The following is a 14,534-nucleotide window of genomic DNA, read 5'->3' as shown; positions in this document are numbered from 1 at the left end:
GCCCAGCCCTTGTTTTCTCATGTTCCCCATCTGTCATTACACCCATTTGTCAGTCTTCCCTTAGGCCAGCCTCCTACCTGAACCGCCCCTCTGGAAATCCCCTAATCTCCAATTCCCCATTGGCCCATGTGACCCACTCTGCTCCCCTTGTTTCCCCTATTGTATTGTTGAATGGAACCTTCCACTCCTCCCATAGTTTCTTCCGATTGGTTAAAATTTTGTACCCTCCCTCTGGCCTCCCCCATATAAAAACCCACACTCAGTTGTGTTCTTGGTCTTCAGTCCCTGGATGCTCCAGTGGAGTAAAAGCCTTTGGAACCCATACTGGAGATCTCCTCCTCATCCTTGTCTCCACCGTGCGCCTACCAATATCCTTGTGCCGTGGAGCATTTGCTCTAAGCCGCACCTTGGGTCACCCCGCTCCCGAGTGTCACGATCCACTAACACAAGTGGGAGTCATGAGAGGTTCGTTTGATCTCAGATTGCAAAAAGGACACCAAAGGATTTCAGTTTAAATCACAACAGCAGTAATGCGTCTTTATTTTAGTGCCAGCAACAAGGGTGATGCGATAGAGGACAGGGAGAGAGAGAGGGAGAGAGGGATAAAGAGGCAAAATGCAAGGAGAAAAAAGGGGGGGGGTGGGGTTATAGCTACCAACGGACAAGACAGGGTCGCCGGTGTCTTCTTCCATGGAGACATCTCTCTCAAAGAAAGTAACTTGGAAAAGTCATTTTTACAGTCTGTTTCAAAGCAAGGGGCAGCTGGCCAAGAGGTGGGGAAATTCCTCGGCTATTTTGATGAGACCCCTTGCTCTGGGAAGCAGGTGTAAGGTACAGAACAGGCCGCTCCTTACAAGTCCCTGCTCACCAGCAGGAATGAAGGCAGTGTACCTTGACAGCACAGCAAGCACGCCTGCAAACAATCGCCTGGCAAGCTTCCACCTCAACCAGGCCAGAACCCCTGCACAAAGTCCCTTGGTGTCTTCAGGGTCTCAGTCTCTGTTCTTGCAATGATTATGAGGCAGATGAGGGAAACTCTGGACCGTTTCTTATAGGCCTCTGCCCATGTTTAGAGTTTGAACACTCCATCTCTCCATATTTTCTAATGAATTAAAGGGGATATTTTAGTGTATCATAGTCCATGTCCATGGCCTTACCAAAAGAACTTTCAGCCCCAATACTAAGGCATCTCCTCATTCTCCTTTCATCTGGGACTTGACTCCTTCTTTACTGACTTTGGCGTCTTCATGTTGTCTTCTACATATCCTCACTCTGTCCTTTTCTCTCACCCAAGGGGAGGATCGAGGTCTGCAGGTCTCATCTGTGCACTGAAATAGTTAATATCTTTCCCAGGCCTGCAGATGATCATGATGGTTTTTGCCTGGTCCAAAAGCAGTCACAGTGATGAATTTCAGGCTGCCCTGGAGCTGTGCAAAGATCTCAGGGGGCCCAGCCAGAACAGTCATGGCTGTTCTGCCTGCATGGCTGGTCCTAGGCCCCTGCTTCCTTCAATTTCAGCTGCGGGCCGATGGCTTCCCCTCCCTGTGCCCGGCAGCCGCTGGTGAAGGGGGCCTGGCGGAGCCCGGCTCGGTGCAGGCCAGGGTGGAGCAGGGCCGGCGTGACCAGCACCCAGTTAACTTTTCACAGCTGGAAACAACAGAGAGCTTTCCTCGGCTTGACTGTCTTTAAAATGTCAATTTCACAGAGGAGAATCCAGCTTCTAAATGGTTTCATAGGTTGTCAATTCTCAGAGCCAGCCAGCTATTGGTTTTGCTAAGCACAGAGGAAGCTCTTAGCAGCCCCCTCCTAGAAAAAGCATTTGCATGGGTGGCTTCTTCCCTCCTCACCAACTATCAACTAATACAAACCAGCACAGACACTCACGGTGGAACAGGAAGCAATTTTGAAGCAATTATTTTAAAGCAAAATCAGTTATTGCACAGAGATTGATGTCACTCCCCCACACCACTGGAGAGAGACACAGTGACTCCACCACCTCCCCTCTGGCCAGCCCATTCCAATTCCCAATCAGCCTTTCTGTGAAGAACTCCTTCCTATTGTGAAAAACGAGGTTCACTCACTTAATAAATTATAAAAGGTTTAATATAAACAAAAAGACAATTAGGAGACAAAGACAATAAAGCAAAGGGTTAAAACAGCCAGGGTATCCTGGTGCGTTGCCAGGAACACACCTGATATCTTTGGAACACTCCCATTCTGCTGGGGGGTTTTAATGCATATTCATATTTTTCCAAAAAGTATTTTGCATGTCTACACCCTGAATCCGCCTTTTTAGAGCATGTGTCTTACAGATTTTATTTCCCTTTAGCACATTTTTATTTGGGCTGGGCTTCCTTCTTCTGCAGGTGGTCAGTGTTGATAGCAGCCTGGGCCCCATCATTTGTTTCCTGGAGGTTATCTTGCTTTGCACAGACAGGACATTGCCCTAACGTCCAAAATTCTTCTTGACCTATGCCTAAAACTTGCTAGCAGGAGAAAAAGACATTGCAAAAGCATACAACATACAGCATCCATCTTAATACTTGCGAAAGCCAGTATCACAATATGGATTTATAACAAGGTACCCTTTATTGTCCACTGTATTTTTGATCTAGTAGTGGCTCTTTTTGTTTTGTCCTATGTACTAAGTGGTCTATTTAAAGTCTGATGTCTGTTAATCCTTTGTCAATTCAATAAAGAATTCATTTTATAATAAACCAAATCAGCCATTCTTAAGAACTTGTGAATGAGAGACATTTGGGGTGCAGGCTGCCTCAAAATGAGCTGCTGTCACAAAGCTGAGACAAAGGCAGAACTTGTCTAAACTTGTCTCCATTTGTAACAGCAGAGCCCAAACAGAGGCGGAGGAAGAAGGAGCAGGAGCTGTTTTGTGGCCATGCCCAAGAGAGACTGGAAGGATGCCCTCCCTCTGGTCTCACTTGCTTGGCTTTCTGACAGGCTCTGAGGCAGGGGCTGCAGTTCCTCAGTTGTGGGGCCCAGAACCAAAGCCGGGATCCCGGCACTGCCTGACAGCGCTCCGGACGCCGGCACGGTTGTGCGTCCGAGTCTCAGCCACTGTGCTGCTGCTTCATTTGCTCTTAGACACACCCACAGCTCCCTGTTAAGCCCAGATGCTCTCTGGTTCTGCCCTCTTCCTGATCCTGAGCAGGGATGGAGCATTACTGTGCTTTCAGGAAGCTATTCTTGAAAGCCTCAGGCATTCTAAGCTCCTTTGCTGTCTGTGGATGCTTGACACAGAACTCCTCACAGCAGGGTTCAGGGCATACTCAGCTTGGCTCTTCCAAAATCCAAGGCTCAGGGTGCTCAGCAAGACCTTTAACTCCACAATGTTGTGGAACTGGACCTTCAGCACAGGGACCTATCCAGCCTGATCTGCGCTCGTTCCTCTGCATCTCTGAACAAAACACAGTGCAGAAGAGAACAGCAGGAGGGGCCCGTGTGTCTCAGGGCTCAGGATTTGTGTCACAGAACTCCAGAATTGTGACCCTTCAGCTCCACATAGATGCAGGTTAAGTGAAAAAGCCAAACTGTTTATTGCTGGAAGGCAAAGCAAAGGGATGAGCTGAGAGGCAAAAAAGGGGGTGGCACAATCTGAGGGCTGGGGGGATGGAGCTGTCAAAAGGGAGGGAGAGTGGAAGGGAAAAAGAAGGAGTGGGCAGTGTCTGAGGGCTGCAGGGAGGGAACTATCTACAGGCAGGGAGAGGCCTGAAGCCACATGAGCTTCCCACAGGCTCAGCTGTGCCAATCATTAGCTGTGCCTGGAGCTCCAGCTGGTCTCTTCTGGTGTCAAGGTGTTCTCATCTTCCATGGCATCTGGAGGTCTTCAATGAACACTGTTTCTTCTGAGCCAGCAGATGAGTGTACTTCTGCAGCTCTTTCACTGAATATCAGTTGAGCTACTGTGTTTGTCTGGGAAGGGCTGTCATTCCTCCTCAGGGCTTAAAAGGCTGGAAGAGAGAGGAACAGAGCCACAATCAGAGCCCGCATCTGTGGGAATCCTAGGAGAATGTCCTGCCAAGGCCATCCCAGCCTGCTCTTGCCAGAGTTACAAGAGGAGAGTGGACAACGGGATCAGCTGCAAGGTCCTGGTCACGAATCCACACCTGCCAAATCCCCCGCCCCACGTCCCTGAAATCTCTCTGTGCTCTGCCCACACCGCCCCTTGTCCACACAGGGAGCAAAGCCCTCAGTGGCCAGGGCAGAGACTGCAGCTCCCCCCGCCAGCCCCCAAGGACAGCACTCACTCACCCTTCACTGAAGGCCTAGAGCTCTTCCTGCTGCCCCCTCATTGGCACCTCGACCATCTCTGGGAACACAGAGCCTGTCAGGGCCCCAGCGGCACAGCTCCCTGCCAGCGGCGCTGCCAGCCCTGGGGCCACACGCCCTCCCGCCCCCGGCAGGGCTCAGCCCGGGCCCGTGCCGCATCCTGACTCAGCCCAAGGGCACGGCTGCCAGAGGCTGGCAGCAGCCCCGCGGGCAGCCGGGGCTCCAGGGCGCCGGGCCCGGATGCCGGGGCAGCAGCCGCGGCTTGGGCCGAGCTGCGGCGGGGCGGTGAGGGAGCCCAGCCAGGTTCGTGGCTCACCGATGAACCTGATGGCCGCCGCTCGCAGGGACTCCTGTGGGCTCTGCAGGTACGGCAGGGCCCGGCGCAGGTGCTCAGCTGCTCGCCTCTCGTCCTGTGCCAGCTGCAGAGAGCGGCAGGAGGGAAGGGTTGGTGCGGGCTGTGCCCCTCGGTCGGGCACTGCCTGCGGCCAGCCCCGGCCTCCCGTGCCCGCCCAGCCCTGAGGCCCGGCCAGCAGCCGCTGGCGCCGGGCTCTGGAGGGGGCAGAGGGCCGGGTGCTGCCTGGGGAGCCGCGGTGCCTACCCGGCCCACAGCCCCTGTGGGCCAGGGTGAAACAGAGAAATTAGGAATTAGGAATCATTTATAAAAATTGCCTTGAGTAAAAGAAGGGGCTACAAAACCCGTGTGAAATGCTGACTGCTCCCATAAGAGCAGGAAGAGAATTAAGACTGCAGGATGAGATAAAGAGCTAGAATACGTAAACAGGATGCAAGCATAAATGCACCATAGGATGAGGGGGGTTCCTTGGATTCTTTTGGACCCCTAAGCCACAAGAAATGGAAAGAGAGGGTTCAAAAGAACTGAAAGGAGCATGCACAAAAAGACAAGGTGAAAAGTTCAGCTGCAGGAAAATTGCTGACTTCAGCCCTAAAGACCCCCAGGCGACCACCAGAGTGACCAACAAGGAGCAGTGTGCAGCTGCAAATAGGCGTGGAACTAATTTTAGTATGAAGCAGGGAAAGGCAGGGTTAGCAAATGAATATGTATTAGGCATACTGTGTAACCCTGGTTTGTAGAGAATAAAAAGGGAGAAACAAGTCTCCAAGGTGTGCATGCTTTTGGAGGAGATATCCCCCATGCACCTCAGCACTGAATAAATTCATACCTACTCTCATAACTACTCTGTGAGCTATAGAGTTTTTCTATCCGCATACCAAGGGCTCCATTGGCACCTGGCTCGGGGCCACAGGAGCCTGGAGAAGAACGTGTGCGGCCCAGGGAAGGGAGCGGTGTGTGCGGCGCAGGCTGGCGCCCCTGGGTGCGGCACTGGGCAGGGGCACAGATGCCAGCACCACACACTGAGTGCTGGGGCCAAGGGTCTTCTCCAGGCTGAGGCTGGGGCTTCCAGGCTGTCCTTACCAGACACTCTGCAAAGTTCGACAGCTGCTCCTTCTTCATCAGCTGCTTGAGATTCCTCCTCTTTAGGAACTCGGCCACACGAATCAGCGTTTTCCGAGAGGCCTGGAGAGCAGCAGAGATGCAGAGATGGCAATGCAGCCAAGGGCACAGGACTCTTGTCTGGGTGACAGGGCCCAGAGGAGGCTGCAGCCTGGGAGGTTCTAGGGCATGAGGAAGCCAATGCCCCTCCCAGGGATGCACCAGCATCACACAAAACCTGACCTTCGCCACATGCTCGTTCTCGTCATAGCAGTGGATGAAGAGGGGAATCAGGCTCTGGCTTAAAATCTTCTCCATGGGCTTTTTTCCCTCATCCATTACCAAGTCCATCATGTTGAAGAAGAGGTCAAGGGAGAGCAGCTGCACATGGCTGTGGTCCTGAAGGAAGAGAAAAAGAACTTAATACCAATTACTCCAGGCTCACCTGGGTGAAGGCCCAAATATCTGTCAAGCACAAAGTTTTGTACAGCAGCCAGTGCTCGTGTACAGAGCCTTACATGGTCAAAGAGCAGCAGGAGTGCCTCAGCCAGCTTTGGGGCAGTGGTACTGGATATCAGGATGTCTTTGTTCTTGAGCATATTAGTGAACACATGGAGGGTCATGCCAAGCACATCTCTGTCTGCATCACCCAGCAGCTCCAGAAGGCTTTGAGACAGGCTGCACATTCTTATGGCCTGTGTGGGAAACAAGGCTGTGATGAGAAGCCATGAACGGCCCTGGCACTGCAACCCCACTCTGCTGCCGCTGGGCCCAGAGGCCAAAGGGCTGTCCCAAAGCACTCAGGCAGGTGAGGCAGGAGAGCTGGGGGCAGCTGCCTCAGCTCCTGAAGCCCAGCCAGCACAAGGAGCTGCTTTCCCCAGCACAGCTTCAGCTGCTGCCCTGTCCTCACCATCGAGGGATCCTTGCTGAGCACCATGAGGCCTCTGAGTGCCAGGCGACGCCTCTGCCTGCACTCATTCTGCAGGTGCTTTGACATGATCTCCAGGATGCTGTCACCACATTCACGCAAGTCCAGGCAATCCAGGACCTGAAAGGCACAGGGCAGTGACAGGGGACCCAGCTGGCAGGAGCCTGGAACCACACAGGGCGGGGTCCAGGCAGCAGCACAGGGAGCAGGCAATGTCCCAGGCAGCTGTGGCTATGCAAGGGCAGAGAGCTGAGAGGCAGGTCAGTGAGGTAGTGCTGGCCATCAAGCTCACCTCCACAAGGAATGGCAGGAAGGGCAGATCCCAGCATGGCTCCTCCCTGCTGAGCAGCCGGAGCAGGCGGAGTGCAATCCCAGAACATAAGGATAGGGAGGCACCGTGCATCTCCCTGGAAGAGGGGAAAAAGGCACCAAGACCCTGAGGTGGGGAGGGCAAACCTCTCCTAGGAATGACTCACTGAGGTCTGGTCTTTCCTCAGCATCCCTGGAGGGACTGTGGGTACTTTGGGAGGTGGCTCCTTCTGGGCATCCTCTCCCGGCCTTTTCCAGTCTGCTCAGCCGTCCCTCAGTGACCCTCTGGCCCAGGACCACAGGGACTGTGGGGGACACCTCAGGCACCAGGCACAAAAGCTGGAGGTAGCGGGGAGAAGGGGGTCTCACCTGGCCAACAGACCCACGGCATAGTGCTGGGTGTCAGCACAGAGCAGCGTGTCCCAGCCACGCTTGCGCTCCATAGCCATCAACTCACTATCATAGTGCAAACAGCAGAGCAGAGCCTTCATGGCCTGCACTGCAAACCTGTGTGCAGAGCAAAGCCCAGGTCACACTGGGAAAACTGGCAGTGTCTACAAAGGCATGGGAAGGACAGGAGGACTGGCACCTGTTGGGGTTGCTGGGAAGGCGGTGTTCCTCCTGGCATGCTCTCCAGAAGATGTCAACTTCCACTGGTGGCATCTGCTGGGTGGTGATGACAACATGGAACAGCAGAGCCACAAACAGGCGGGCGGAATAAAGGATCATGGCCTCGTGGCACTCAGGCACTTGGATAATCACCCAGAGCACCAGAGTTGCCTGCAAAAGAAGCACCCAAAGACAGTGCTCAGTGCTGAGGTGTCCATGGGGCAGGGCCCAAGGGGAGACGCAGGGGGAGCAGCGGGCCTGGTGTCCCCTGAGCCTGCCCCTAGCCCAGGTTTCAGCCCAGCACTCGCAGAGGCAGGGAGAGGGTGGAGAGCTGCTGGAGAGGTGATCTGGGACTGAGCAAGGGCCCATAAACTCACAGCCAGGGAAAAAACAGTCTTGTTGTCCCCATCGGAGGTGCACATGCTGTGCAGAGGCCAATCCTCCATCACACAGAGCAGTATTGCCAGCACCTTCTCCATTGTTGGTCCCGACGTGGCGATAGTTCTCCACATCATTGCAGCAGCTCTGTGGGATCAGAGCTCTGTATCAGGGGTGTCTCAGTCATAGCACCATGACCTATGCAGCTGTGGGAGCCCAAGTGACAAAGCCCCAGTGCCCTGAGGGGCAGGGAGGGAACATTGGCAGCAGCCTGGAGAAACAGAGGGGCCCAAGGCTCCTGGACCTCTCTGCCTGTTGGGCAGAGCCCATTGGACAGGCTGTGCAGGGCAATGGGCCCTAAAGGCTGGTGAGCCCTGAGCTCTCAAGGCACGTGGGCCCCATACCTGTCACATGATGGGGCACAGCGCAGGAGGGTCAGCACCACATCAACAGGGTGTTTTTCAGCCAGCTTCAGAATGTTCGTGGCCAGCCTGGCACCCACAGTGACATGGGATGTGAGACTCTGGTGAATGTTTTTCACCATGACTGGCACCTGGAGGAGGCATGGGAAAGACTTGGAGCACTGTAAAAGGGATCAGCTTCCCCAGCTTCCCCCAAGAAGTGCTTCCCTTCCCACCACACTGTGCTGGCCTGAAAGGCTGAGGGGGCCCAGTGGCCATGGCTTGAGGGGACACACGACCCTGGGAGGCCTCCAACCCTAGCCCCAGGCTGGGTACCTGCTGAGAAGCAAATCCTCTCTCCTCAAAGAAATCTGTAGAGGGAGCATGAATAATTGTGGGAGTGGGCATGGTGTCAGTATTTGCGATGTCCTGAGCCACTCCAGTGTCAGCGTTTGTGGTGGCCACGTCCTCAGTCACTTCTATGTCAGCCTTTGCCCTGTGATCATTCATTGCACTGTCAAAGTCTTCTGAGCACTCAGCCAAATCTGGGCTGGTTTCAGTCTTTGTCATGCCCTGAGTCTCTTCATTGACAGTGTCTGTGATGGCCACACCAGTGCTGGACTTGGTGATGGCCATGTCCTCAGTCACTTCCACGTCAGTCCTTGGCCTGTGATCATTCATTGCACTGTCAGAGTCTTCTGAGTGCTCAGCCAAATCAGGGCTGGTTTCAGTCTTTGTCAGGCCCTGAGTCTCTCCACTGATAGTGTCTGTGATGGCCACATCCTCAGTCATTGACATGAGAAAAGCCTCTTCCCAGTTTTCAGTCACTCCGGTGTCAAACTTTTCTGAGAGCTCAGATGAATCTGGGCTGACATCAGGCTCTGCCTGGAGCTCGGTCAGCCCAGAGTCAGGCTTGGCTGTGCTCTCAGTTGCTGTGGTACTGCTCTTTCTGCGCTGAATGGGCACAAACTTCCGGAACATCTGCAGGAGAACAAAGAGAAGCTAGGCATGTTCCATGGAGTGCTAAAAGTGCAGTTCTCAGCTGAGCAGTGACAGCAGGCCCAGCCCAGGTGGGGATGGCTGCAGGTACCTTCAGCGTTCTGCGGAAGCGGCCACGGGAGGGGTCCTGCTCTTGGGTCCGGTCCATGGCTGCATCTGGCAAAGAGCGAGTGCAGCCAGAGCTGAGGGGCTGTGGGAGAGGCTGGAGAACACAGCCCAGCCGTGCACTCCCCAGGCAGGGACAGCCCTGGGATGCGCCAGGGGATGGAGCAGGGCTGCTGTGGGGGGTGGGGCAGCCCTGGCCCCTCTTCCATTCTGTCTGTGGGCATGTCCAAAGCAGGTGGGATGGGATGGGGCCAAGCTGGCTGCAGCCATCAGCCCTGTGGCCCAGCTCTGCCACTCACCATCCTGCAGTGGCTGGAACTGCTCCGGCTCTTCAGGCTGTTGTGCTGGAGCAGCTCCAGTGTCCTTCTTCCTTTTCCCCCTGACCACTTTGAAGAGGCTGAGGAATCTGCCTGCCATGCTAGAGTCTGGCCTTGAGGGCACCTTAAAGAGAGATGCCTTGGGAAAACTCTGGGTCAACAAATCCTGCAGTTGTGCCTTGAAGACACCTGCGGTAGAGATGCTGCAGGAAGACTACAGGACAGCAAGTCCTGCAGTCTGGTCTTGAGGGCTCCTGCCACAATGACAGGAGACTCCTCTTAAATGATTCTGGTCACCGAGTCCCACAGTCTCACCTTGAGGGCACAGGCCGGAAGGATGGCAGATGCCTCAGGAAAGCTCTGGGTTACCAAGTCCCACAGTCCGGCCTTGCAGACACCTGCAAAAGAAAAGCCTCGGGAAGGCCACGGCCACCGAGTCCCGCAGTCTTTCCACAAGGTCACCTGTAGGAGTAAAGCCTCGGAAAAGCTCCAGGTCAGACACAAATGAGTGCGCTGTGTGGGGGCTCCTCACAGCACCACTCTGGCGCGTCCTGTCCTGTCGCATGCACCGAGCACTGTGGTGTGGCCCTGTCACCGCCAGCTCCTATGTCACCATGTGTCACAAAGGGCCCTTTGACACCCTGTCCATTTCCATCCCATGGTGACCGTGCTGCGCCGTGTCACAAAGGGCCCTTGCACACACTGCCCTCTACCCTGGGGCAGCCCCCATCCCCCCCTAAGTGGCCCAGGTTGGAAGGAATCCCTTGCCCAAAGTGTCTAAGACAGCCCAACAGGATATTTGGAACGCCTCAAACCATCAGCAAATGTTGTCCTGCTCTGCAGGCTCAGGGCAGCAGAAGGAGCCCCCAGGGCTGCCGATGCAGCCACAGATGGAAGGGTAGAAGCTGGTACGGCCTTCTTGGGACACGTCCTGTCTGGTGACCATTCTAAACTTGCAGGTGTGACACAGACATGGAACGTGTGGGCCAGGGCACAAATGCTGCTCTGAGCCCTGGGGCCCGGCCAGCACTGAAATCAGCAGGTGTGGCAGAGTCCCCACCAAGGCAGACCTGCCACCCCTCGAGCCCTGGCAGTGCTGGTGCCCATCTCCTGCCCCAGAGACCTGTGCCTCTGAGGGGCTTCTGTGCCAGAGGGCAGCCAAAGCCCATGTGCATTGGGGGCTGGGCTCCTTCCTGCAGGAAGCTCCTGGAGCTACTGCTGGCCACTTGCTATCTGTCAGATGATGTTGCTCCTTCCTGGAATGAGGTTTTCCATGGAAGGGGTTTGCAGTAGCACAAAAACACCATCAGCTGCTGAGTTTCCTAGGATGGTTTGATTGTACGGAGGCACTGTCACATTTCAGTCTGATCTTCGGTCTATTTTTCTGGGAGAAACATTAGCCCACTCTCTGATGTTCAAGGCTTCAGTTGCTGCCTGTCTGTCTGTGTGCAGCTGGTACAAGGCAGACATTTTCCCCAGACACAAAAAGTCCTGCCTGGACAATCACAGAGCTACATCTTTTTTTAATTTTAACTTTTTAAAATTTTTCCAGAGCCTGCTGGCTGTGTTCAAGGTTTTCTCCCAGTTTTCTCCCAGGTGCACATTCTCCAGAAATTGTGCTTTTACATCCTTTTGCATTTATTAAATTTACCTGCAATGACCAGTCAATCAAAACCCTGGGAAAACATGAACTTCAGGTTGAACTCAGGCAAAATATTTATCTCCCACATCTGAAGCCATGAACTGCCAAGTACTGTCCCTGCTGTCACACCCTGTCTCCTGTAAGTGTGCTGATGCCATTTCAAAGGGGTTGCAAATGAGAAGTTTTAATATTTTTGTAGTTTCTGCATTGGCATTAAAATCCTTGACTAGAAAAATCACATGTCAAAATTTCTAGGGTTCTTCCATACCAAAGCTGTCATTTTCACCCTGGATTTTAGAGTGTATGAACAGTCACACAAGGTTTTAGTATTAGACATTAAAGAAAAAATCTTTGCTGTTTGGCTATATCTTTACATCAGCATGTAGTCCTGATGATTACTTTAGGCAGGAGCAGCGAACACAAGAATGAGCCAAACAAGCTATTCCTGTGTTCTCATGTCCTGTGCAGCAGTAACTGGGAATTCAAGAATGGATTCAGGAGGCAATGGGTGCACAGGGAACCACAAAGACTTGGGGATGCTGAAATGGACCAGCCTGGTGTGTGTGCCCAGGCTGCACCGGGCTGAGTCCAACTGGACGATCTAACAATGGTTGAATGGACACACCATGGGCCACTGGAGACTCCTGCTCCTAATTCTGTGAGCTACAATATTCATTTGTGATTCACCAGATGATTTTTTCATCTTTGCTTGAAATCCAGGAGAAGAAAAGGTCAACATGGAGAAGTGTTCTTCCAGTTCTAGTGACAGTTGTGTCTGCACACCACCTGTGCCCATGGCAGGGTGGTTGGAACTGGATGATGTTTATGATACTTTGCAACACAAAGTGCTCTGGAATTCTGTGGTTCCCCAAGTGGAGAGCAAAACTGAGCCGTGTAAGTCCCTGCTTTTTTTCAGTGCCTGCTGCTTCTTCCTTAGTTCTAAGCAAGTCCAGGGTTTAGTTTCAGAGCTGACGCCTCTGTCATTAAGATGCCTTCACAGAAGAGAGGGAGGACAGGTGTGGTACAAGGCTTGAACCTCATCAGTGTCTCTCTCTCACGATGGCACCAATGCCGCTGCCTTGGGACACCTGAGTGTGGAAGGCGAGCCCACCCTCAAGCACGGCCATCCAAGTCAGTCACGGGCACAGGCTGCAGCTGAAGCTGCCAAGTGTTGCTGTGAGGCTGCAAGTGAAGAGAAAGCCATTGTGGCCAATTCTGCTGAAGGCTTTTGCCAAGCCAAAGGCAGCTGTGCCCACAGCCTCCCCCCGTTTGGCACCCGGCTGCTGCGGACACCTCACTGTGCAGGTGCCGATGTTCGGGGTGCTGCTGTTCCTGTGCCCACTCTGCTGCTGTTTCTGTGGCTCCAGAGCCTCTTCAGCAGCAGCGACTCTGCAGCCCTGCTCGAGGAGACATCGCCACCCTCCCCATGGTGGCAGCAGCTCTGTGGGCCCTGAGCTCTGTGTCAGGGGGGCCTCGGTCACAGCACCGTGGCCTGGGCAGCCGTGAGGGCCTGGGCTGGTGGCCAGCCCTGCCTCTGCCCACTGCCCCTTCCTGGAGGCACCCAGTGGCCGTGGCCTGGCAGCACCCCCCTGCCTTCCATGTCCCCAGCCAGCCCAGCCTGGGCACCTTAGGCTGTCCCCACCCTCCTGGAGGGGTGGTGTCCCAGCCCTGAGGGCTTCTGCTGCAGGCCTGGGAGACATTTTGTGGAAGCACTGGAGCAGCTGGGTGTCAGGAACAAGGCGGCTGCCCGGGGGCTGCTTATGGCCTCTGACACCCAATTCCTCAGGTCTTCCCACCACCCCAGCCCCTCAGGGGCCTCCTGTCCCCTTGGAGCCTCCAGCCTCCACATATCCCCCTCACGCCTTCCCATGGTTTTGTCCCGTCTGGGCCTCCACAGCCCCTCATCCATTTACAGCCTCCCAGTGCCCTGTTCCCTCAGCGTCTCCCCCAGCCTGGCCCAGCAGCAGCGCTGCAGCCCCACAGGAGCTCCAGAGGAGCTGGATCAAGAGGCACCTGGGAGCCCTCAGCAACCCAGCCAGCACCACACAGGCAGCAGGACACAGATGGCGCTTCCTGGATGGGACAGGGCTTGTGCCTTCCGCAGAACCACCAAAGGCCAAGGGGCTTCTGGCCATTTTCCCTGCACCACGGCATGCCCTGACAGGTTGCTGAGCACAAGCACCCATTTCCGTCTCTTCCCGTATGCCCTGCACACCCTGGGCAACAAAAGAAAGATCTTAGGACTCTGTGTATTATAACATATCCTGTATTTACTGTATGTATATTCCCTATGTAGGGAAATACTTTAATAGAGTAAAAGCATGATATTTTAGTAAAAGCCTGTCTGCACAACCCAGCTTTTAATTCAGGTGACAATATTAAAGGCAGTGTCCTTGAAACTCTCCTGGAACAGCGAGAATAAAGAAAAACAATGGCATGGTGTACATGCAAAAGAATGTAAACAATATGTGTTAACCAATAGTAGCTTGTTAAGCCCCGCGAACCCTGTCAGACCCTACAAAAGTGTGCTAAAGATAGAAATAAACAATGTTCACTATACCTCTATGAGGACTCAGTGAATAGTCTGAACAGTTTTCCATTGGCCTATTGGACCAAAATGTTATATATTTCTGTGCAGAGAAGAAACTCTGACTTCCACAAGCTATGGCTGACTTGTTGCTCCTCTACTAATCTCATGCCTTGAGACTGATATCTTATCGAACTATTTGAGCAATAAATCATCTCAAAGGATAGTGGTCTCATCCCTCATTTTTCATCTTGACACCAAACGCACACTGGAGATGTCTGGGGCCATTCATCATTTCTCTGCTCTCCAGCACTGAGGCAATGCACTCTGGCTACAGCTCTGAGCTCATGCCCATGGCAACCACTCCTGGCAGTGGGGCTTCATGGAGCTGCTCTCAGGAACCCCCTAAGACTTGGGGAGTGCCCCAAAACCACCTCAGAATCATAAGATACCCCCAAATCTCTGCAGGAACGTGGAATATCCAAAAACTCACTCAGTAATGGGCTCCCCCTTTGTTCATTATCCCCAAACTTTGACTGTCTCATTGCAGACCCCACCCCACCTCCCCAGTCCCAATCC

General features: G+C 53.9%; 2 protein-coding genes across 3 annotated transcripts in view; both read right to left on the bottom strand.

The window, feature by feature from the left end:
- The window catches only part of LOC147646935 (uncharacterized), a 592,289-nt gene that overhangs the window by 400,955 nt on the left and 176,800 nt on the right, over positions 1-14,534 (bottom strand). Inside the window, 1 exon segment of the mRNA XM_086872733.1 lies at positions 3,737-3,741. Within this exon segment, the coding sequence (XP_086728859.1) occupies positions 3,737-3,741 (5 nt within the window).
- On the bottom strand, positions 3,531-13,511 carry LOC147646942 (maestro heat-like repeat-containing protein family member 7). Of its 2 annotated transcripts, XM_086872738.1 has the most exons (16): positions 10,102-13,511; positions 9,769-9,910; positions 9,456-9,520; positions 8,702-9,346; positions 8,369-8,517; positions 7,964-8,111; positions 7,567-7,757; positions 7,347-7,484; positions 6,961-7,075; positions 6,651-6,788; positions 6,259-6,435; positions 5,984-6,139; positions 5,723-5,824; positions 4,604-4,706; positions 4,270-4,327; positions 3,531-3,968 (listed from the first exon to the last, which is right to left on the bottom strand). In XM_086872738.1, exons 2-15 carry the CDS (start codon positions 9,884-9,886, stop codon positions 4,284-4,286), a joined length of 2,289 nt encoding a protein of 762 aa, XP_086728864.1. In that variant the 5' UTR covers positions 9,887-9,910; positions 10,102-13,511; the 3' UTR covers positions 3,531-3,968; positions 4,270-4,283. The 2 variants fall into 2 exon arrangements, with proteins under 2 accessions (XP_086728864.1, XP_086728865.1); XM_086872739.1 differs by lacking the exon at positions 10,102-13,511 and having other exon boundaries at positions 9,769-10,086.

The sequence above is a fragment of the Cyanistes caeruleus genome, unplaced genomic scaffold, assembly GCF_971803275.1.
Source record: "Cyanistes caeruleus unplaced genomic scaffold, bCyaCae1.hap1.1 HAP1_SCAFFOLD_76, whole genome shotgun sequence".
Lineage (NCBI taxonomy): Eukaryota > Metazoa > Chordata > Aves > Passeriformes > Paridae > Cyanistes > Cyanistes caeruleus.
This window is presented reverse-complemented; position numbering and strand designations above follow the sequence as displayed.